The 21,243-nt window shown below is 42.3% G+C and overlaps 1 protein-coding gene across 1 annotated transcript in view; it reads left to right on the top strand.

The window, feature by feature from the left end:
* Positions 1-1,910: 1,910 nt before the first annotated feature.
* LOC102086317 (protein ELYS) overlaps positions 1,911-21,243 on the top strand; it is a 33,263-nt gene continuing 13,930 nt past the window's right edge. Inside the window, exons 1-16 of the mRNA XM_065057897.1 lie at positions 1,911-2,002; positions 5,837-5,963; positions 7,182-7,435; positions 9,553-9,733; positions 10,502-10,709; positions 11,987-12,103; positions 13,151-13,235; positions 13,910-14,060; positions 15,021-15,153; positions 15,242-15,423; positions 15,888-15,949; positions 16,888-17,016; positions 18,543-18,633; positions 18,726-18,815; positions 19,734-19,874; positions 20,646-20,750. Coding sequence (XP_064913969.1) covers positions 5,843-5,963; positions 7,182-7,435; positions 9,553-9,733; positions 10,502-10,709; positions 11,987-12,103; positions 13,151-13,235; positions 13,910-14,060; positions 15,021-15,153; positions 15,242-15,423; positions 15,888-15,949; positions 16,888-17,016; positions 18,543-18,633; positions 18,726-18,815; positions 19,734-19,874; positions 20,646-20,750 — 2,050 coding nt within the window. The 5' untranslated portion in view covers positions 1,911-2,002; positions 5,837-5,842. The remainder of the gene's footprint in view (positions 2,003-5,836; positions 5,964-7,181; positions 7,436-9,552; positions 9,734-10,501; positions 10,710-11,986; positions 12,104-13,150; positions 13,236-13,909; positions 14,061-15,020; positions 15,154-15,241; positions 15,424-15,887; positions 15,950-16,887; positions 17,017-18,542; positions 18,634-18,725; positions 18,816-19,733; positions 19,875-20,645; positions 20,751-21,243) is intronic.

Below are 21,243 nucleotides of genomic sequence, written 5' to 3'. Positions count from 1 at the left end.
TTTCTTTTTGGTGTTAGTGGATTTGTTATTGCATCTCTCAACATTTAATGCCAGTGCCTGTTGAACTCCCTTGTCGGCAGAGATGGAGAGGTGTCTGCAGAGCAGGTGACACAGAACAGCCTGGGGCTGGGGGTGGTGAGGATGAGGAGGGGGCTCCAGTGGGGCCAGATACCCATGACCCATCTCTGCAGCACAAGGAGCTCAGCTCCCCACAGCTCCTCACCCAGGCAGCTCCAAAAGCTGCTCAGCCCTGGCAGGCAGGGCCAGTCCTGGGCTCCTCTGGAAGGGGATCAGGAGGGAGACATCTCTGCAGCCAGGGGTGTTTCTGTACCCCCTTTCTACAGGTGCAGGGGGAGCAGTATTGCCTGTTGCTTAATCCTGAGAGGCAGTTGGTCATTTGTTTTCAGGCACACCTTTGCTGTTCTTGTATCTAAAGCAATTCTTTGTGTAGAAGTTGTTCCAATACAGTTAACTATCACAGCCTATTTCCTTTGTGTTTCTGCGGAGTATCATTTTCTGTATTTTATTTAATACAGAGCAATTCATTTGGTAGTTTTTCCTGCCATTGATATAATATTTTAACAGGTTTTTCTGCTGCTGATATAATATTTTAACAGGTTTTTCTGGATGGAACAACCACCAAACAGTCAGTTATAAATTTGATGGATTTAGTAGGGAGTGAAAGGCAAAATCCTCAGGATCTGAAAGGGACAGATTGAAGGAAGGAACATGTGTAAATCTAAGTCTAACCACACTAGAAAAAGTCATCTTTTTGGTTGGTTTGTTAGTTTGTTTGTTTTTTCCTGAATGAAACAGATTTCTATATATGGAAAAAAAATAATCCCTCCATTCACGATTTCTTGCTTTGTGGCTTATAAAGATACTTAAATTAATAAAGCCTGAGATGTGCTTCTTGATCCTGTTTTGTAAAATTATGGGAAATTTAGGGACTTAATTCTGTTGAGAATGCTGAACCCCGTATTTCACATGCTGCCTTAGGGCCATCAGTCTGGATGACGGTATTGGTCCAGGCTGGGAGTTGTGCTGTGTGTTTGGACATACGGTCCTGTACAATGTTCTGCTGAGGACACCTCTTCGTTCCCTGACTGCATCAACTTGTTTTCCTGCACCAATTTGCTGTTTGTAAAAGTACGTTTCAAAATTGGATATTTTAAAGCATCTGGATGTGGTTCTGGGCAGCCTGCTCTAGGTGGCCCTGCTTGAGCAGGGGAGTTGGAGCAGGTGACCTCCAGTGATTCTGGAAGCCCTTTCTCTTCACTGTGATGCTGTGATTCTGGAATTTGTGCTGGTAGGGATAAGCACAAGGGTTTTCTACACCAAGCAATGTAGGAAAAAGCATAATTTCAGAACTGACTTCAGGAACTTTTGCTAGCTCAGCCAAGTTAGACAGGGACTGCCACTCTTCACTGAAGGTGTAGTCAAGTTAAGTTAGAGCATAGCTATAAGTGGTAGCTGGGTAAACCGGCTCTAGTGTCAGTTTCTGATCTGTGTTGGTTTGGGTTGTTTTTTCATGTAAATGGAAATCAAATCTATGATCTGCATCAGGTACAGGATCTTAGTTGTTGGGGGCTGTTGGGATAGAAGGCTGAAATTCTTCTTCTCACCTTCTGCTGCAGATTCGTGCTGCTTGGAGAGCTTGTGGTGCTTCTGCACGAGCTCTGCAAGACAGTCTGTCTGCTGCACTTGAAGGAAATAAGCCTGGTTGTAGAATTCTGATACAGACTATCTCTGTTAGGCTAGTGCCTTTTTAGACTAGAACTTAGGTTTTGGATTAAATGTAGGGAGTTTGCTTAAAACATCATTGGGAGGTTTTCTGCCTAAGTGGGAAAGAAATGACCCAGTGGTACTTGCTAAATCACCTCCTAACTCACTCACTGACTCGTCTTTTGGCAGGAGTAAAATATGGCAAAGTACAAATTCTCTGAACCTGACTACTGAGGTGCAGAAGGTGTCTTTTCCATCTGCTGCTCCTCCAATGCTTGTGAGTTGCTTCCGTTATTTCTGGCAAAAATGTAATTGAACCAGTCAATAACAAGAATTTTAAAAAGTCAGTAGTTACCCTCTTTATCAGTCATGCTGCCATCCAGAGATACTTGGGCAGGCTGGAGAAATGGGCTGATGGGAAACTCCTGCAGTTCAACAAGTGGAAGTTCAAAGCCCTGCACCCAGGGAGGAACAACCCCATGTACCGATATATGCTAGGGCTGGCCAGCTGGAAATGGAGTAGTTAAGAACTTAGTATACCTGAATGTTAAAATAAACATGCAAAAAGTGGACAAGAGATAAATGATGTGTGAAATCTACTGGAAGACAATTGACAATAAATAGTAAAGTGTAAGATCAAGAGAAAGCACTAATAGAAACTTATATCTGTTACTGAGAAGCTTTTTTAAATATTCTTTTTCTCAGATAGCATCTTACTAAAATATGTGGGTAGACTGGAACTCAGTGTATTGGTTTTCCCCATTTTTATCTTGTCAGTACTCCTGTGTCACTTTCTGGTGCTGCAGGCAGGGCTTTGGATTTTTTGATAATGGCTGGTTTTATAAGACTCCAGTCTGGACAGTGTCACGCAGGAAAGGTTTATCTCGCAGGAGCAAAAGGAGGCTGGGACAGGAATTAGCTGGGCTCATTTGGAGGGCTTTAAACTAGGCTCGAAGGGGGATGGGGTTGAAGCTGGGCTTGTCCCAGTGGGGCAGCATTCTAAAACTGATGAGGACCGGGTGGCCTCCTATGCCCCTAGGGAGAAATTGGTATGCTCTGCTCGCTCCCTGAAATGCCTGTACACCAATGCGCACAGCATGGGGAATAAGCAGGAGGAGTTAGAATCCTATGTTCGGTCGGGAGATTATGATCTGGTGGCAATTACAGAAACATGGTGGGACAGTTCACATGACTGGAATGTGGTCATGGATGGCTATGCCCTTTTCAGGAAAGACAGGCCAGCCAGGCGTGGTGGTGGAGTTGCTCTCTATGTGAGAGAGCAACTACAATGTACTAAATTCTACCCAGGAGTGGATGACGAGCAAGTTGAGAGTGTATGGGTCAGGATCAAGGGGCAGGCTGGCAGGCATGATACTGTTGTAGGTGTCTATTACAGGCCACCATATCAGGCTGAGGAAGTTGATGAGGCCTTCTATGGGCAGTTGAGTGTGGCCTCACAGTCACAGGCCCTGGTTGTTGTGGGGGATTTTAACTTCCCTGATGTTTGCTGGAAGGACCATTCAGCCAGCCAGACACAGTCCAGGAGGTTCCTCCAGTGCATTGATGATAACTTCCCCACGCAGATGGTAGAGGAGCCGACTAGGAGAGGTGCACTGCTGGATCTCATCCTCACTAACAAGGAGGGTCTGGTCGAAGCAGTAAAGGTTGAGGGCTGCCTGGGTTGCAGTGACCACGAGATGGTGGAGTTCAGCATCTTATGTGGCAGGAATAGAATAGCAAGCAGAATTGCAACCCTGGACTTTAGCAGGGCAAACTTCAGCCTTTCCAAGCAATTGCTGGGGGAAATCCTTTGGGCAAGACTGTTTGAAGGAAAAGGGGCCCAAGATAGCTGGATTGCATTCAGAGATTGCTTCTTCCAACCTCAGGATCAGAGCATCCCCACATGCAGGAAGTCAAGGAAGGGAGCCAGGAGGCCTGCGTGGTTGAATAGGGATCTGTTGGGTATGCTCAAGCAGAAGAGGAGAGTTTACAGGTCATGGAAGCAGGGGCTGGCCACTTGGGAAGAATATAAGGCTGCTGTTAGAGGATGTAGGAAGGCAGATAGGATAGCCAAGGCCTCATTAGAATTACATCTGGCGAGAGGGGTCAAGGACAGCAAAAAGAACTTTTTCAAATACATAGCAGATAAAACTAATACCAGAGGCAATGTAGACCCACTGATGAATGTGGCGGGTGCCCTGGTGGCAGAAGACACAGAGAAGGCAGAATTACTGAATGCCTTCTTTGTCTCTGTCTACTCTGCTGAAGGCCGTCCTGAGGAGCCCTGTACCCCTGAGACCCCGGATGAAGCCAGGTCAATGGAGGAGTTTGCTTTAGTTCATGAGGACTGGGTTAGGGAGCAATTAAATAGTCCGGCCATCCATAAATCCATGGGTCCAGGTGGGATGCATCTGCGGGTGCTGAGGGAGCTGGCTGAGGTCATTGCTAGACCGCTCTCCATCATCTTTGACAAGTCTTGGGAAACGGGAGAGGTGACTGAGGATTGGAGGAAAGCAAATGTCACTCCAGTCTTCAAAAAGGGCAAGAAGGAGGACCCGGGTAATTATAGACCAGTCAGCCTCACCTCTGTCCCTGGGAAAGTAATGGAACAGCTTAGCCTTGGTGCCATCTCAAGGCATATCAAGGATAAGAGGGTTATTAGGGGCAGTCAGCATGGCTTTACCAAGGGTAAGTCTTGCTTGACCAACATCATAGCCTTTTATGAGAGTGTAACAAGGTGGATGGATGATAACAGAGCAGTGGATGTGGTCTACCTTGGCTTCAGTAAAGCCTTTGACACAGTCTTCCACAGCATCCTCACAGCTAAGTTGAGGAGGTGTGGTCTAGACAATAGAGTAGTGAGGTGGGTTGCAAACTGGCTTAAGGAGAGAAGCCAGAGAGTGGTAGTCAGTGGTTCAGAGTATAGTTGGAGGCCAGTATCTAGTGGAGTGCCTCAGGGGTCAGTACTGGGGCCAATATTATTCAATATATTCATTAACGATTTAGACGAGGGAATAGAGTGTACTATCAGCAAGTTTGCTGATGACACTGTGCTGGGAGGGCTGGCTGACACACCAGAAGGCTGTGCTGCCATCCAGCGGGACCTGGACAGGCTGGAGAGTTGGGCGGGGAATAACCTGATGAAATTTAACAAGGGGAAGTGTAGGATCCTGCATCTGGGCAGGAACAACCCCAGGTTCCAGTATAGGTTGGGAAATTACATATTAGAGAGCAGTGTAGGGGAAAGGGACCTGGTGGACAACAGGATGACCATGAGCCAGCACTGTGCCCTTGTGGCCAGGAAGGCCAATGGCATCATGGGGTGTATTAGAAGGGGGGTGTTAAGTAGATCGAAAGAGGTCTTCCTTCCCCTCTACTCTGCCCTGGTGAGACCCCATCTAGAACATTGTGTCCAGTTCTGGGCCCCTCAGTTCAAGAAGGACAGGGAACTGCTGGAGAGGGTCCAGCATTGGGCAACAAAGATGATTAAGGGAGTGGAGCATCTTCCTTATGAAGAAAGGCTGAGGGAGCTGGGGCTCTTTAGCTTGGAGAAGAGGAGACTAGGGGTGACCTCATTAATGTTTACAAATATATAAAGGGTGAGTGTCACAAGGATGGAGCCAGGCTCTTCTCAGTGACAACCAATGGGAAGACAAGGGCACTGGGTATAAACTGGAATGCAGGAGATTCCACTTAAATTTTAGAAGAAACTTCTCAGTGGGGGTGACAGAACACTGGAACAGGCTGCCCAGGGAGGTTGTGGAGTCTCCTTCCCTGGAGACATTCAAAACCCACCTGGACATGTTCCTGTGTGACCTCACCTAGGCGTTCCTGCTCCAGCAGGGGGATTGGACTAGATGATATTTTGAGGTCCCTTCCAGTCCCAAACATACTGTGATACTGTGATCTCATAGGCATGAGAAAAGCAAAGGATTCTCCTTTTACTCCGCTGTGAGATCAAAAACTGTCCTGAGTGCCATTTTTAAGAACAAGGTACAGGTGATGTATCTGAGATTATTCACTGCATTCTGATGAAACTTCTGTCAGTCTCAAAAATGTTTATGGCTGACATGAATATTTCTGTATTCTATTTTTTTTTTTTAATTTGCAGTGAAGAATGCGAGACCTAACGGCTCAGGTAACGAGCAGTCTGCTGCAGTTTCCGGAGGTGACTATTCAGGCACTTGGGGAAGATGAGATAACCCTGGATTCTGTGCTGTTTGGAAAGTTTTCTGGAGGTGAGCATTTTCCTTTAAATTTGGTTTCGGTATAAAGTTGTTATTGCCTGGAGGTTACCTGAGGCGTAGGTTTGTAGTATCAGCTGTGTCAGGCTGGGGTTGTTAAGATGCATCAGGTTTAGAGAGAACAAAAAGGATGTTTTAATGGTTAAAAATGCTAATGTTAAAACATCAGTATGATCGAACTTTGAAATTACAGCAACCTGCACCAATCTTGTGTTATGGAAATAATTTACTGAAACATGCTGAGCCAGTGAGATCTCTTCATTTTTAAATAAATAAAAGGCAGTTTTCAAAAAAGTAATAGTATTGTTTTGGGCCATATTTATTTGTACCAGCTCAAGGTCTATGACCATCATCATAACATCACATGCAGAAATAGTTCTCCTGTGGTGTTACAGAGGCAAAACCTCCTGCATTTTCTCTTCTAGTCTGAACAAAAACAGAAGGAAGAGGGAGGATAAGAGAGGATAAGCACTGCAGCCATATTTCCAAAGTATTTAATTGGATGCAGATGAGCATCCAGTGAGAGTTGCTGCAAGTGGCTAAGCAGATTAGGTAGCTGACTTTCTCGGTGATCGGGAAGTAGAGCTGTTGGCCTGTCTGGATGTCCAGGCTTCTGTGAAAAACAGGTGGAACCTGACAGCAAATGTAGTAATTGAGTTAATACTCCTTGGAGTTTGAAGTGGTTCTGTGAAACACAATACATTAAATTGTTTCTGTGATCAGCAGGTGCGAAAGGTTGAATTTACTCCTGCAGTGCCTGTGTTAAGATAATTTCTTGTTGAAGTCCAAATCCATGCCTGAAGTAGGCATGTGTCAGGTCATATTAATGAACTAGAAATGAGTTGGCTTAGATTGAAGACGTGTGCTTGAAGATTCGCATTCCCATATGCATTTAGATGATTTCTAGCAAAAACAAGCCTAATATGGTCTAAAGCCTGTAGATCAACACATTGTCATCTCTTTCCCAAACAATCGAAATTCTCCAGTGCAGGAATGACAAGTGCAAATGCAAAATAATAAGGTGGTTAATTTTAAGATGTATTGCTTGAGGATTTCAGTGGGTGATTTCAAATAACTGACCAAGATTTATGTAAGTCAGTCTTCATTTTTTTTGTACTTTCATGGGAGGGAAGGGACTGTGACAGTGGTTGTAGAGTTGTTTTCAGTCTTCTGTTGGAAATTTGCTGTAGTCAGCTCTCTTTCCTCTTACAGGGAGAAATGGCCTGGCATGGTTGGCATGTGGCCCTCAACTGGAGGTGGTGAACTCACTGACAGGAGAGCGGCTGTCTGCGTACCGTTTCAGTGGAGTGCATGAGCAGCCGCCCATCGTTCGTGTGGTCAAGGAGTTTTCCTGGCAGAAGAGAACTGGACTCTTGGTCGGGCTGGAAGAAGGAGAGGGGAGTGTTCTTTGTCTGTACGATCTTGGAATATCACGAGTGGTTAAAGCAGTTGTTCTTCCAGAAAGGGTATGTGCTTTCTATTGCAGAACCAAAGCTTTTTTATTGTTGAGTGCTGCATAGTCCCGTTTCAGCTTTTTGCTCTGGAGCATTTCTTTGTAGGAGGTGTTTTTCCTATGTTGTGTTAAAATACGTTCACATCAGAGTGTCCAGTCAAGAGGGCCTTGATGTAGAATCTTGGGGTTAATGGTAACATTATCCTTTGAGTTTACTGGTAGTAAACCAAGTTTTCTGATTTCATTGTAGAGCACATAGTTGCCTAATTCTCCACTTTCACAAAAAGACGAAGAGAAGGAAAAGAAAGCAAAGAAACCCCACCCTTCAGAGTGTCTGTAACATGCATCTCCTAAATGCTTGATTTCTGTCAGAAAGACTGTCTTTTAGCTATCTCAGACTTCCCTAGTTGTGCTGTAAATGGCTTGGACACATTCCCATGAATCTCAGCCCAGCAAGAAGGTTAATTCAGAGCAGAACATAAAAATGTGCTGACTTAGGGTAGGGAAAAAGAGCCTTTAGTGAGCTGTCTGACAGTTTGTGGGAAGACTGACTCTTTCCCATGTGGGTATATCTTCTGTGGGCATCTAATTTGTAGAGGTTAACACAAACTTCTTTGTTCATTCCAGAATGAGCTGATAGTGGTCTAGAAGACTATGAAAAGCGAGTGCATAGTGCAATAGAAAAATGTGCAATTTCAGGAGCTTCTATGGGGAAAATAGAAGTGTTAAAACTGGGAAACATTTGTACCATGAAAGAATCTTGGAGAAATACAAGTTAGAACCAACACTTGAACTTTGGTTAGTTCGGCAGCAAGATATGTACAGTTGCTCTGTTTTCCTCATAAGGGTCATCAACACTTGGCAGAGCAAGAATTTGAATAATCAAAATGCTTTTGATAGTCCTTCGAGTAGCAGAGAAGATTAGAAATTTGATTCCATTTATATTAAATCTGAAACAAAATAAATGTTGTCTAAATGACCATAGGTACTTCTAAGATTAGAATTCTTGTGAGCAAGATGAAAGGCGAACTCTGTAGTGGATTGCCAGGCAGTGTAGTCATAGCAAGTGCTTAATGGGGGAGAGAGAAAGCTTTGGGGCCTAGGGCCTTGGTTATTTTTGCCCACCTCTGTGGCTAAAATAAAAAAAAACAAAGAAGTGGATCCCCTTATGATGTTCACTTATTTGTTCTATTTTCCTGTAAAAGTTTGTTGCTCGTGTAAAGCTTCCTGTCTTCATTGTGTTGCCTTTTGTAAGAAGGCTGAACGATGGCCCATGTTGTTTTGTTACCTGGCTGTAGTGCAGGAATGTCCGTGTGCTGTGTCCCTGCCCTGGCAGTCAGTGCTGTCCTGGGCTGTGCTGCAGCGTGTGCGGAAGGGTCTGGCTGCACCTTGCGATCCAGTTGCACAGGGGCTGCTCCGCGTGTGAGAGAGCCAGGTGTGCTTCTTCCTCAGCTGGAGTTCGCTTTTGATCTAACAAGCTGCTGTTCCTTTTGCTGTCGTTTTAGGCTGGCTTTTGAAATCCTTGTTAACATTGATTAAGGTGCTGGTGTGCATTAAAAGCTTTTTATTTTTTTTTTTACTAATCCAGGATCTCCTTTGATCACTTTCTAAAGATCTTTCATTCCCATGGAAATGGTTTGTCCACCATGCAGCTTGAGCGCTGCCTGGTTTGACTTGCAGCCAGGATTTATTGTGATACCTGTTTGGCAGACAAGGCGCAGACTGATGGGCTGTGAGCAGTGGGAGAGCTGGATTTAGTTTTGTCCTTCTTTCTTTCTGAAGGCCCTTCCATAGGATGAAGTTTCCTGCCAATAACAGACTTTGTATATTTTCTTAGGGTTAATTATTCGTAAGTAGGAAATGGAAATTGGTAAGCTGTAGAATGCACTGTTTACACTGCAGTTGAGTTCAAAAACTGTAGGAAATCTAGAAAATGGAAGGCAGTAAAAGATTTTTGAACAGGTCACACCTTGTTTTTTCTTGATATGATTGGAAACAATGTTTTGGTTTTGAGCTTTATGCTCTGTGTTTACTTTCTTGTTTCTGATGTGCTAGTTCTGGCTTCACTTGTGAGTGATTCCTGTTTAGCCTGTCAAACAGCTTAAGCATTAACTTGTGGGTTTCCTGCAGGTAACTGCTATAGAGCCCATAACTAATCATGGAGGAGCCAGTGTGAGCACTCAGCACCTGCACCAAGGTCTGCGCTGGCTCTTTGGAGTGGCTGCAGTGGCTACAGATGTGGGTCATCTCCTCCTGGTTGACCTTTGTTTGGATGATTTGTCTTGCAGTCAGAATGAAACAGAGTCATCAGGTAAGCTTGTGGTTTTCCACCTAGAATTTAAAAGTAAGAAAGCTCCTGTCTTTTAAATGGCCAATATGCATCCCACACTGAAGATACTGGTGTGCAGGCATTTATGTCAAGTGATTACAGGTGGCAGTTGACCTTTATAGTCTTGACCTCTGCTTCAAACTGCGAGTGGCTTAGTACTCCTTCTAATGTCCTAAATGCCCATTTCCCACCAAGTTCCCTGTGTCACTCTGATTCTTGCCAGCCAGGTGTAGGAATTTGACCACCTGAGTCAGTTCAGCTGCCTGGGAGGAAATTTTGTCAGGGTTGCCCTATTTCTTGAGAATGTTCTGCTGCTGCTGTTAGTGGCCTTGGGGCAAATTTTAGGCTTGTTTTTTAAAATCAACATGACGTGTCAAAAATAGTGCATTTGGGTGCATAAAATCTCTAATTTGTTTACTCAGACTGCATCCACTGGTTCAGCTGTTCCATCAGTGGCTTCAGGAGTTGAGGTCACTTCAAATAGCTCTATCATGAGGCCCAAACTCCTGCTTTACAGAGTCCAAGAAGAATTCGTCTGTGAAGGTTACACTGTTACTTGGTTTTGAAATGCAAGTAAGAACATCTGTCTGCTCTGGGTTTTCTTCTGTTCTTTGAATACAAGCAAAATGGACATAGCCAAAAAAGTGTTGCGTAAATGGGTATTTCACCTGGGATGGTAGAATCAGATTATACATCTTGTCACCTAAACAGCATAACACATTGATTTATTACCTGGTTTTGTGTGTATAGATCTGGAAGTGTTCACAAGAATTTCTGCAGCAGTTCCACAAAGAAGAGACACTGTGACCAGAGAAGGGAGACATCTGTCCTTTCAATTACAAAATCCTTCAGGAACATCAATACCAACCCTGTGCTACATAAGCAGAAGCAATCAGCTGGCTGTGGGATTTTCAGATGGCTACCTGTCCCTCTGGAATATGAAAACTTTGAAGAGGGAGTAAGTAGGCCTTGACACTTGGCCATGCCTAGAGGGGCAGGGTTCTCAGTTTTTTTCTGAAGGTAGTATGTTAAGTTAATACAAACTTTTTCAGGAACTGAACTTTTGAATATAATCTTGGAATGTTTAGAAATCCTCTCCTGAAGTAACTCAGAAGTCACACATGGATTAAATGGACCGCCTTCTCCACAATGGATTAGGATTGATGTCCTTATTGTGCCTTCTGATTGAGGAATCGTGGAAAGCATGTATCTCTGGGTTATATCAAGCAGTTAGGATGGGATAGAGCTGATTTTTATTATACAAGACAATTTGTTTTCTCAGCAGTTATTCAGTGAAAGCAGGAAATGTGTGTATTTCAACGAAACAGACTTTAGAAATTATTCTTCCTAGCCAGTTCCCGCAATTAGGACATACATTGAAAGGCTTAAGTATGTTAATAATGTGGTTTTAGTGATAATATTATTTGAAGGATGCAGGATGCAACTAGTGAGACATGAAAACTCAGTATCTGATCTGTGTCTGGAAATATATTCTTCCCTACATTTTAGCCTGGACCAAAACAGGCGATCGACCCATTCCAAGACAACAATACATGTGAACGAAAGTTTGCTCAGAACGCTTTGAGATGATAATAACGGACATGTAAATTTCCGAGCAATAGAAGAATTACTTAAAGTCTGCCAAAGAACAATCTCACTTGAAATATTTGACCAAATTCAGATAGGGATTCACTTAAGCAAATCTGCAGTGACTCTACTGACTCAGCAGAAACTGTTGGATGAATAAACAGACAGTGGAGGAATAATTAGGTGGCAATAACAGATTGTGAAGGTACAACTAAGGTTCAGAAATCTTTAAGAAATATGCTTTGCATAGTCCAAGATACAAGAAACTACTTGTATTTGGCTCTGATTTAAATTTATTTAGAAGATACGCTGCATTTTAAGTTCAATATTGAAGTAGGCTACAAAAGTAGGAACAATCTTTTTGCCTGGCAGCTGAAGTGATCATTATGTTCCTCCTCCTCAGGCAGAGGAGGACATAAAACCAGGATATTGCATTTGATGGAAAGTAAATTCCTCACCTCCTGACTGTTGCATACAAAGTATTTGCTTCCCTCACTTGTTTGAGGTGGAAATATGACCTTCTGTACTTTGAGGACAAGCATGTAAGGTGCTCTTTTCTCCGAAGAAGCTTCTACCTTCTACAAACAGTTAGGGCCTATAGGCTCACCCTTCTGTTTTGTTTTGTTTTGTTCTGTTTTAAACCTGTAGATACCACTCTCAGCTTGAAGGAGGAAGGATTCCTGTCTATGCCGTTACTTTTCAAGAGCCTGAGAATGATCCTTACAATTGTTGCTACTTGTGGGCTGTTCAGTCTACACAAGAAAGGTGGATGAAATATTAGTCTAGGCCACTGAAATAATTTTTATTTTTTCTATTTGTTCACATACAGTTAGAACACGTATGTTTGTTTTGTTTATTTAGATGTGCAGAAGATTTGGGTATGGAAGCTGTTAAGCTTACAATGAGGTTTTTACAGGGTTTAACAGACATAAAGAAGGACCTACTTGTTTCTACCTCCTGAAAGAAGGCAAAGCAACAGAGGCTTTATTTTTGTGCTTGCATTCTTAAATGAAACCCTTTATTTCTTGAAGACTGCTTCATAATTTGATGATATGCAAACCACTGTATTGAAAATACCATGAAAAGTAGATCTACAACAGTAAACGCACTGGCGTAAGAGCTCACTGACCCTAAAGGAGGGTGGTGACAGAATTGCTGATTCCCTGGTGCCACCTTCAGCAGCCTTTGGAGTCTTCATGTTCAGTTCCCCTGGGAGAAAGAAATCCCTGTTCAGCAGAAAAGTCAAGGACTGGAACTTTGTTGGGAAAGGGAAGGGAAGGGAAGGGAAGGGAAGGGAAGGGAAGGGAAGGGAAGGGAAGGGAAGGGAAGGGAAGGGAAGGGAAGGGAAGGGAAGGGAAGGGAAGGGAAGGGAAGGGAAGGGAAGGGAAGGGAAGGGAAGGGAAGGGAAGGGAAGGGAAGGGAAGGGAGAAAGGCCTCTCTCTTTGAGCATCAGCAAGTTGTTTAGTCAGCTCAGCTGTTCACAAAGTGGCAATTGTTTTAAGTTTGATTTTACAGCATTTTTGATTGAGAGCTCTTCACTGTGAAGAACTATTTCCAACAATGTTTAGGCCATACAAGGTGTCAAAGCTTTCAAATGGTATGGGTAGCATTTGCCCCTGAAGCTGCTAGTGTCACATCACCTCCTTTCTAGTTTAATGGCTAAATGTGACCAATTATCATGTTTTGGGAAGTGGTGTTATCCTTTTCAGCAAGAGCATGCCATTAAGAAGCTTCAGTCAAGATCTAATAAAATGAGAATGAGGACTATAAAGCAGCTTTGTACTCAAATTTCATAATTGCTTCCTTTTTCAGTGAAGGCGATGTTGTGAGTTTGCATCTGTTGCAGTTAGCATTTGGTGACAGAAAGCGCTTGGCATCAGGACAAGTCCTGTATGAGGTAAGACGTGCATGTATGTGGAAAGAAGAAAAAGGTCATTTTTCTCTGAGTATCAGTTAAGTTGGCAGGGGTCATATTTACCATCCAAATTCAGAGATGAGAAAAAAAAAAAATCTTTTGCCAAATCTTCTTGGGCATGGCCTTTGTGCACACTTTTTGAAAACAAGCTGTACAACTTTATGCTGCAGAATTTTGTGTTTGAACTAGATTCAGGATGTTCTGCACATGGATGTCCTCTCGTTATGTGCAATTTTTTTGCTGCAGCAATGCCGTGGCTACTCCAGCTTCATCTGTTTTGTAATGAAGGCATGAAACAAAGAGCTTTGCCTGCATGCATCACAATATCTACTTTTAGATATGTATTTAGCTTTGTAAAGAAACCTTGATGTTGCAAGGAATTCTGCAGCACATGTTTAGAACTGGATGATGTCATGGAAATGCTAAATTTGGAAAACATGCAAAGCCTTTACAGCCCAGCTTACCCATTACGATTTCATGCCTCATTCTCTTGCGTGTCAGATGCAGTTTCTATTTGCCATTGGAAAGAAGCTCACAGGAAATACACATGTATAGCATGCATATTATATTGGATATACACATTCTTTCACATTTAGGTATAATGTACGTTTTTATGTCAAAACGACCTTTTCTCTCTTCTTTTATTTTTTAACCAGGGTCTGGAATACTGTGACGAAAGGTACAGTTTAGATGTCACGGGTGGAATCTTTCCCTTGAGAGGGCAGACCACCAATACCAGGTTACTCAGCTGTCAAACTGTAGAAAAATTTCGCAACCATGTTGACAGAGAGGACAGCATTAATGAAGGTTTGTTCTGATGCCTGTGTTTGGTTATTCTAAAAGAAATGGATTTGAAATCTAAGCAGTGAATGCTGTTCTGTACCCACTGCCTGAAAGTCTTATCCATTGAGTGCACCCTTGGATGACACCAAGTTGGGCAGGAGTCTTGATCTGCTTGGGGGTAGGATGGCCATACAGAAGTATCTGGGCCAGCTGGCTTGATGGGCTGGGTCCAATTGTATAAGGTTTAACAAGGCCCAGCGCCAGGTCCCGCACTTGAGTCACAACAACCCCAGGCAGTGCTACAGGCTCAGGGAAGAGTGGTTGTAAAGTTGCCCCATGGAAAAGGGCCTGGGGGTGTTGACAGTCAGCTGCATATGAGCCAGCAGTGTGCCCAGGTGGCCAAAAAGCCAACAGTATCTTGGCTTGTGTCAGAAACAGTGTGGCCAGCAGGACTAGGGAAGGGACCGTCCCCCTGTACTTGGCCATGGTGAAGCCGCACTTCAAATACTGTGTTCAGTTTTGGGCCCCTCACTACAAGAAGGACATTGAGGTGCTCAAGCGTGTCCAAAGAAGAGCAATGAAGCTGGCTGTCAGGCATTGGAACAGGCTGCCCAGGGTAGTGGTGGAGTCACCGTCCCTGGAGGTGTTTAAAAGATGTGTAGGTATGGCGCTTAGGGACATGGTTTAGTGGTGGACTTGGCAGTGTCAGGTTTAAGGTTGGGCTCAATGATCTTAAGGGTCCTTTCCAGCCTAAATGATTCTATGATTCTGCAATCTGCCTGTCTGTTTTCCTCTTATAAGTTCCTACACTTACAAGTTCTCATCACAGAGATGGTTATGTGAATTTTTTAAACTGTTATTAGTAAGGGTTATGTTTCCTGAGGGATATGACAGAATTTAGCCAAAACAGAAAGTGATGTTTTAACAATATCAGGTATATGATATTTTTGCTACAAATAAGAAACAATGTCTTGTCTTCTACAGCAATCTCTCCTGACACCAGTGTATCGATCTTCAGTTGGCAAGTGAATACCTATGGTCCGGGAAAACCATCTACTTATTTGGGTGTGTTTGACATCAATCGCTGGTATCATGCTCAAATGCCAGATTCACTAAGGTAGATTTTTGATAACGTTGTTTTCAATATCTGTGCAAATAATGCATTTGACAGTCAGCATTTAGCCCAGGGTCTTTTTTTCTTTAAGGCCAGAAGAATTCCTTGTTGATTGCCCCTATTTTGCATTGTGGTCACTGGATGCTGTAGTAAGCATGACTTCTCCAAACCTCATTTTGAATATTCTGGTACATGAGCGGAGCCTAAGTCGGGGAGTTCCTCCTTCTTATCCACCACCTGAGCAGTTTTTTAATCCAAGCACCTATAATTTTGGTGAGTATTTCACTGCTTTTAGTAGTGATGAGCTAAGCTGATGTCAAATGCCTCTTATTTGTTTTCCTGTTCCTTACTGTCACTCAAAAATCAAGCCAAAAAATCCCAACCCCCTAAAAACCCAACTCAGATTACATTGTACAAATGAAGTATTTAATATAGTGAAACATAGCTGAGAGTCTGCTGCGTTTAGGGTTTTGTGCTTTTGTAATGTAGCCTGTGCAGGGATGATATTTATCAAATGAAAGGACTTTGAACTGAAGCTCTAAGCACAGCACCCCAGCAGGAGTAGAGAGAGAATTTCTATACACAGTAATGATTTTTTTAGAAGTTTGTAAGTGATCTGATGAAGGAAATAGCTACTTAGTTATATATTTTCAGATACTGCTGTTTAAAAAATGTGAGCTGGTCAGAACAGAACTGTGAGAGTACAGAATGTTGTCAAATCTTTGTTGTTTCTGCAGATGGTACGTGCTTGCTGAACTCCGGAGTTGTTCACATGACTTGCACTGGCATCCAGAAGGAGGTGATCTTTTGCTGCATCTTTATTGAGAATGTCAAGAGATGTACATGTTCTAAGTTTTCTGTTGCACTGCTCTCAGTGCAGTAGTTCATGCTCGTCCTGCCCAGCTACTCACATAATTGCAATCGTATCCTGCCAGTTTTGTGCAGTTGGTCATGTTTGAGGTCCACGCTTGGGACTGCAGAAGTACCCTTGTCTGCTGTTGAAGCACAACCAGGGACTGAAGTTCTAGAAAGGAATACAGCATTGCTCTAGGAGCAAGAACAAAAACGTTGTGGAAGTTAGGGAAAACTGTTCCTTCTTTATTATCCATCAGTCAAACTGCCTGCCTGGTCCTGAGTTAGGGTTTTGATCTCTGATTCACTTGAAAAGGCAGGACAGAATGGAGAAAATGAAAAATTATTTGAGTGTTTGAGAAGAAATTAATTTTTTTTTCTCCCAGACTTAACGGAATTATAACTTCCTAGGCACTGCACAGATTGTGACAAATAATTTTGAATTAAGTTTCAGCTCACTAAATATTTCCAACATAAATGAGCTTCTCCACAAACAGGCATAGAAAGGGTCTTCCAGAGTGTGGTTTAAAGCTGTGTGTTAGTTTTAGTTTGTATATAATGCCTTTTGTGTCGGTCCTGAAGGAAAAAGAACAGCCTGTGTATGGACAGAAAAGTTAGACAATCCTTAATTAAGCATTGCAAGGGCTGACCTTTTGTTTTACAGGAGTTTCTTTTTTTAAACTGTAACTGTTGGCTTGGTTGCCATCTTTAAGACTCTCCATAGTCCTGCTTACTCAGATTGCTAACCTACAGCATCCTTCTGATGCAAGCTTTCTGGCAGTTTCAGTGAACATTTCTATTTCTATTTCTCTTTGTGGTTATCCAGAACCTTAGTGATTGGATAAGAATGCTGTCTAAATCTGTGGGTTTTGATTGATGTTTCAGACCTTGAATTTTCTAAAGAGATCTGGTCCTTCAATAAGTGAAGCCATTCACGAGAGCTACAATAGGTGTCTTGTAGCTGGCCTGCTGTCTCCAAGACTAGTTGATGTCCAGCCATCCAGCTTGAGTCAGGTGAGTGCACATCAGGGAATCCAGGTCAAACGCATCGAGCTTGTCTGGCAGGGCATTAGAGGCTGATGCCTCTAGATCATCTGATTTTCATATTATTTGGAAGTTGCATTGAAATAGAGATCACTGACTTGATTTAGCAAAAGTGAGTGTTCTTAGATCCAAACAACTGAGCTTGACAGGGACCAGGCCTCTTAGATCTGTCTTGAGAGACCCATCTGCTGATTCAGTGCCACAGATGTGCACAAGGAAGCGTGCAGATGATCAGCGAGTCGTTGTGCAGTGGAGCAGTGAGTAGGAAAGGGAGAGCAGTCTCCCCAGTGCCCTCATCTTCCTGTCTACTGGATTCTTCACCAGATTTGTGGAAGTGCGTTAGGGCAGATGACACTTCTACCCAGTGTGGTAGCTAAAAGAAATCTCTTGGCAAGTTGATTGAACCCACGGACTATTAATTTTGCAAGCCTGATGTAGGCTCTTACATTCAAATCAGGTGTTTTGATATGAAATCCAGTTTGGAAGTAACTTGGGAAATCAATAAATTTGTAATAAACTTTGCTGAATTGTGACTATATAATTCAGAGACTTGTTCTGCAGTTGAGCAGGCATTTATTTTGAATGTTAGTAAGACACATTTCAGAGTTATGGTCAAGAAGCTTGGTTTAGGGTTTTGTTTGCCATTGTAAATAGTATTTTGTGTGTTTCTTTGTTTGAAAACAGTTTTCAGAAAAACAATGGAAATATCATGTGTATTCTGATGTGTAGAAACCTCTTTAAATATAAAGATTTTACCTCAAAGGGAAAGACACTTTTGAACATGTTGAAAAAAACTACCAACCAAACGAAGTAAAATTCTATGAAGGATCATTTCACCTGAAAGAAATATTGGAACACCATCTGAAATAAGCTACTACTTAATATCGCATGTCTGTGCATACCTGGGTATTATCCCTCTATAGGATTGCCACCACATTATAATACAGTACTTGAACAGCCTAGAATTTAAACCTGTTAGAATTTATATGTTTAACTTCTTTTCTGTCATTTTAGAAAATTACAACTTAATGTTTTGTATGTCAGACCTGCTTCATGTCTTCATAGTCTAGAAAGCTCCTTGACCTTAGTGCCCCTGTTTCCATGCAAGCATAGCAGATTTGTATTTGATCTGTCCCCTTTGTCCATTTCTGGTGACAAACTTATATCCACATAATGCCTCTTGGGTATTACCAGAGCATGTTACTGAAATTATTAGTGGGAACTCAGTAAGTTGAGACTATGATGCAGAGACATGTGAATAAAGATTTGAAGTAGCTTTCAGTGAGTTGAAATATCAGAGGAAAAGTTCCACGTGTTGCTCAGACCAGTGAGCAGTCCAGCCTGTGACTAAATGAAGAAGAATGTGGAATCAGTTGCATGTGTACTATTTGACTTTGAGATGTCTGAACGAGTATGCAGTTAGAAACAAACACCGCTGATGGTTCTGATGCTGCAAGTATGTAAGATTCTCATTTTATTTTGTCTGTTCTGTTTAGGAGGAGCAATTAGAAGCGATATTGTCAGCTGCTGTCCAGACAGGTTCTTTAGAACTTCTGACTGGATGCATTAAACATTGGACATCAGAAGGTAATGCTTCCTACTTTTTTTTTTCTTACGTGATAGATTTTTTTTCGTTTGAAATGGTCAATTCATTTCTTCTTTGTTTTATGTCTTTAAAGAGCAGCCAAGTTCTGCTGCTAACTTACAGTTTCTTCTTGAGTGGACATGGAACAAAGTGATGCATGCAAAAGCTGAATTGGATCAAATATGTGAGTACTAGTGTAGTCATTCTGCACACATAAAATTATTCCTTCTAACTGATCTTCTTCAGTAACCTGCCTGTATACCAGAGAACTGTAGAATCATAGGACACCAGGCTGGAAGGGTCCACAAGGATTATCTGATCCAACCTTTCTTGGCAAAAGCACAGTCTAGATAAGATGGCCCAGCACCCTGTCCAGCTGAATCTTAAGTGTCCATTGTTTGGGAATCTGCCACTTCCCTGGGGAGGTTATTCGAATGGCCAGTTACTCTCATCAAGAATAGCTTCCATCTTGTGTCCAATTAGAATCTCCTTAACAGTAATTTGAACTCATTACCGCTTATCTTTTCCATGTGACTCCTTGTAAAAAGGGAGTCTCCATCTGCTTTGTAGCCACCCTTTAAATACTGGAACATGGTGATGGGGTCTCCCAAGCCGCCTTCTTCTTTCTGGGCTGAACACCCCCAGTTCTCTCAGCCTTTCCTCACATGGTGGCTTCTCAGTCCTCTGATCATCTTTGTGGATCTTCTCTGGACCTGTCCACATATTTTTGTTTAGTAGGCACCAAAACTGAACTCAGTAATTCAGGTGCAGCCTGACGAGCACTGAGTAGAGTGGGATAATAACTTCTTTGTCTCTGCTGGTGATGCCCTTGCTAATGCAGCCCAGCATACTGTTGGCTTGCTTTACCACAGCAGCACACTGTTCACTCATATTGAGGTTGTTGTCCAGCAGGACCCCCACATTCCTTTCCACAGAGCTGCTCTCCAGCTAGGGAGATCCCAGACTGTGCTGCATTCCTGGATTATGTTTCCCCACGTGCAAGACCTGGGAAGCATATTATATTACACATGATTCTTTAAGTGTACTTTGAAACTCTGAAATTGCTCTGTAGGCTAATGATTTAATATTTATTCTTATACAGGTGTTCCACTGTTTGATGGCTATTGCAACTTTACTGACCCACAGGCATTACAGGCTCTTCAGCGCTGCCAGTTGCTTTTGCACAACCTTAGAACAGTCTTAAACTGTTTTCTAACAGAAGCACAAGAGCTTACTGAAAAAGGTTTGTAATAGTAACACTATAGCCTTGATATTTTTGATGAAGATTTGTAATTATGCTTGGGTTGTAACTGTGGAAACGTGAGCTTTTGTTGGTTTTGATGACTGGAAGACAGTCACATTCAGCTGGGAGAGAGAAGGGGCTCAAGGCTGAGAGGCTGAGACCACCCCTTAATATGCATTGAGTTCAGGGAAACAGGTTGTTGTGGAGTTCCTGCAAGTGGGTCAGGGAGGCTACATTCAGCAAGAAGCTGTGTAACCAGCTGGGCTGAAATGACAGCAATCAAATGTAGCAATGCTGAAAATTGTTCTTTTTAATTCTTAACAATTTACAAATACATGCAAATATTGTATTGCAAATTACTAAACAACAGGAAGCATAAATGAGTAACTTGTCTAGTAAGTTACCTGAACTTCTATAGCTTTCGATAATATCAGTTGTTTTGGGCATATTGAGGAGCGGGACGGAAGAATTTCCTTGTGCTGTAGTAAACACCTCTGCTACGTGTCTTATTCATGAGTGTATTTAAGAGTTCAGGCTTTTCTGTTATGGTTCTTATTTTAGCCTTTAGTGAATCTGGTTATTTGTAGGGGTTGTTTTTTGTTTTGGTGGTGACTGTGGGTTTTTTCTTTAACTAAGAAAATGAGAGCAAAAAATGCCAAGAGAAATATTTCTACCATGTTCATTCCAGACTTTCTATTTAGTCTGATGAAGGGAGTTTTGTAAAAACTAAAGGAATTGTATATCACAAATAATCTTACGCCTTTTTTTCAGGTTTTGCAGACTTGACAAACAAGCACATGGTCACCAGCCTCATTTCATTGTACGCACAAGTGGTCGCCTGGTTCTGTCGATCCAGTCTCCTTCCAGAGGGTTTAGGTAAGCATCAGCTCTCGTACATTGGTAATAGGAGTAACATGCAGTACATGATTCGTATGAACACAAGCTTAGCTGTGCTTTTGTAAACATTTTGCTGTGAACAAGTCATGTTTTTCAGTGTCAGTGGATGCTGAAGATCTGCTGGTGAAATTGAGAGGTAACTGTTTTTTCAAATACATAGTGTAGAATACTGGAAGCAGCTTCTTTCCTGGATGTTTTTTAGAAATAACAATAAGCCTCTGACTTCAAAGAGCTGCTTGTGTCTGCAGCTTGAAATACTTGCAATATTAAACAAATTACTATTAAACAACATGTACCTGAATGCTTGCTTTTACAGTAAAAGCATCACCTGCATGTTTTGAATTCCTTATTGGTTGAGGAAAAAATGCTTTTTTTTTTTTTTTTTTTCTTACTGGTGAACTTGCACTTACACTACACGTTGTGAATGCTACATCAACTGTAAACTTGAAATGGTACTTGAGAAGGAATTGAG

Source organism: Columba livia, chromosome 3, assembly GCF_036013475.1.
Source record: "Columba livia isolate bColLiv1 breed racing homer chromosome 3, bColLiv1.pat.W.v2, whole genome shotgun sequence".
NCBI lineage: Eukaryota > Metazoa > Chordata > Aves > Columbiformes > Columbidae > Columba > Columba livia.
Note: the sequence above shows the minus strand (reverse complement) of the source record. Positions and strands in the feature narration are given on the sequence as shown.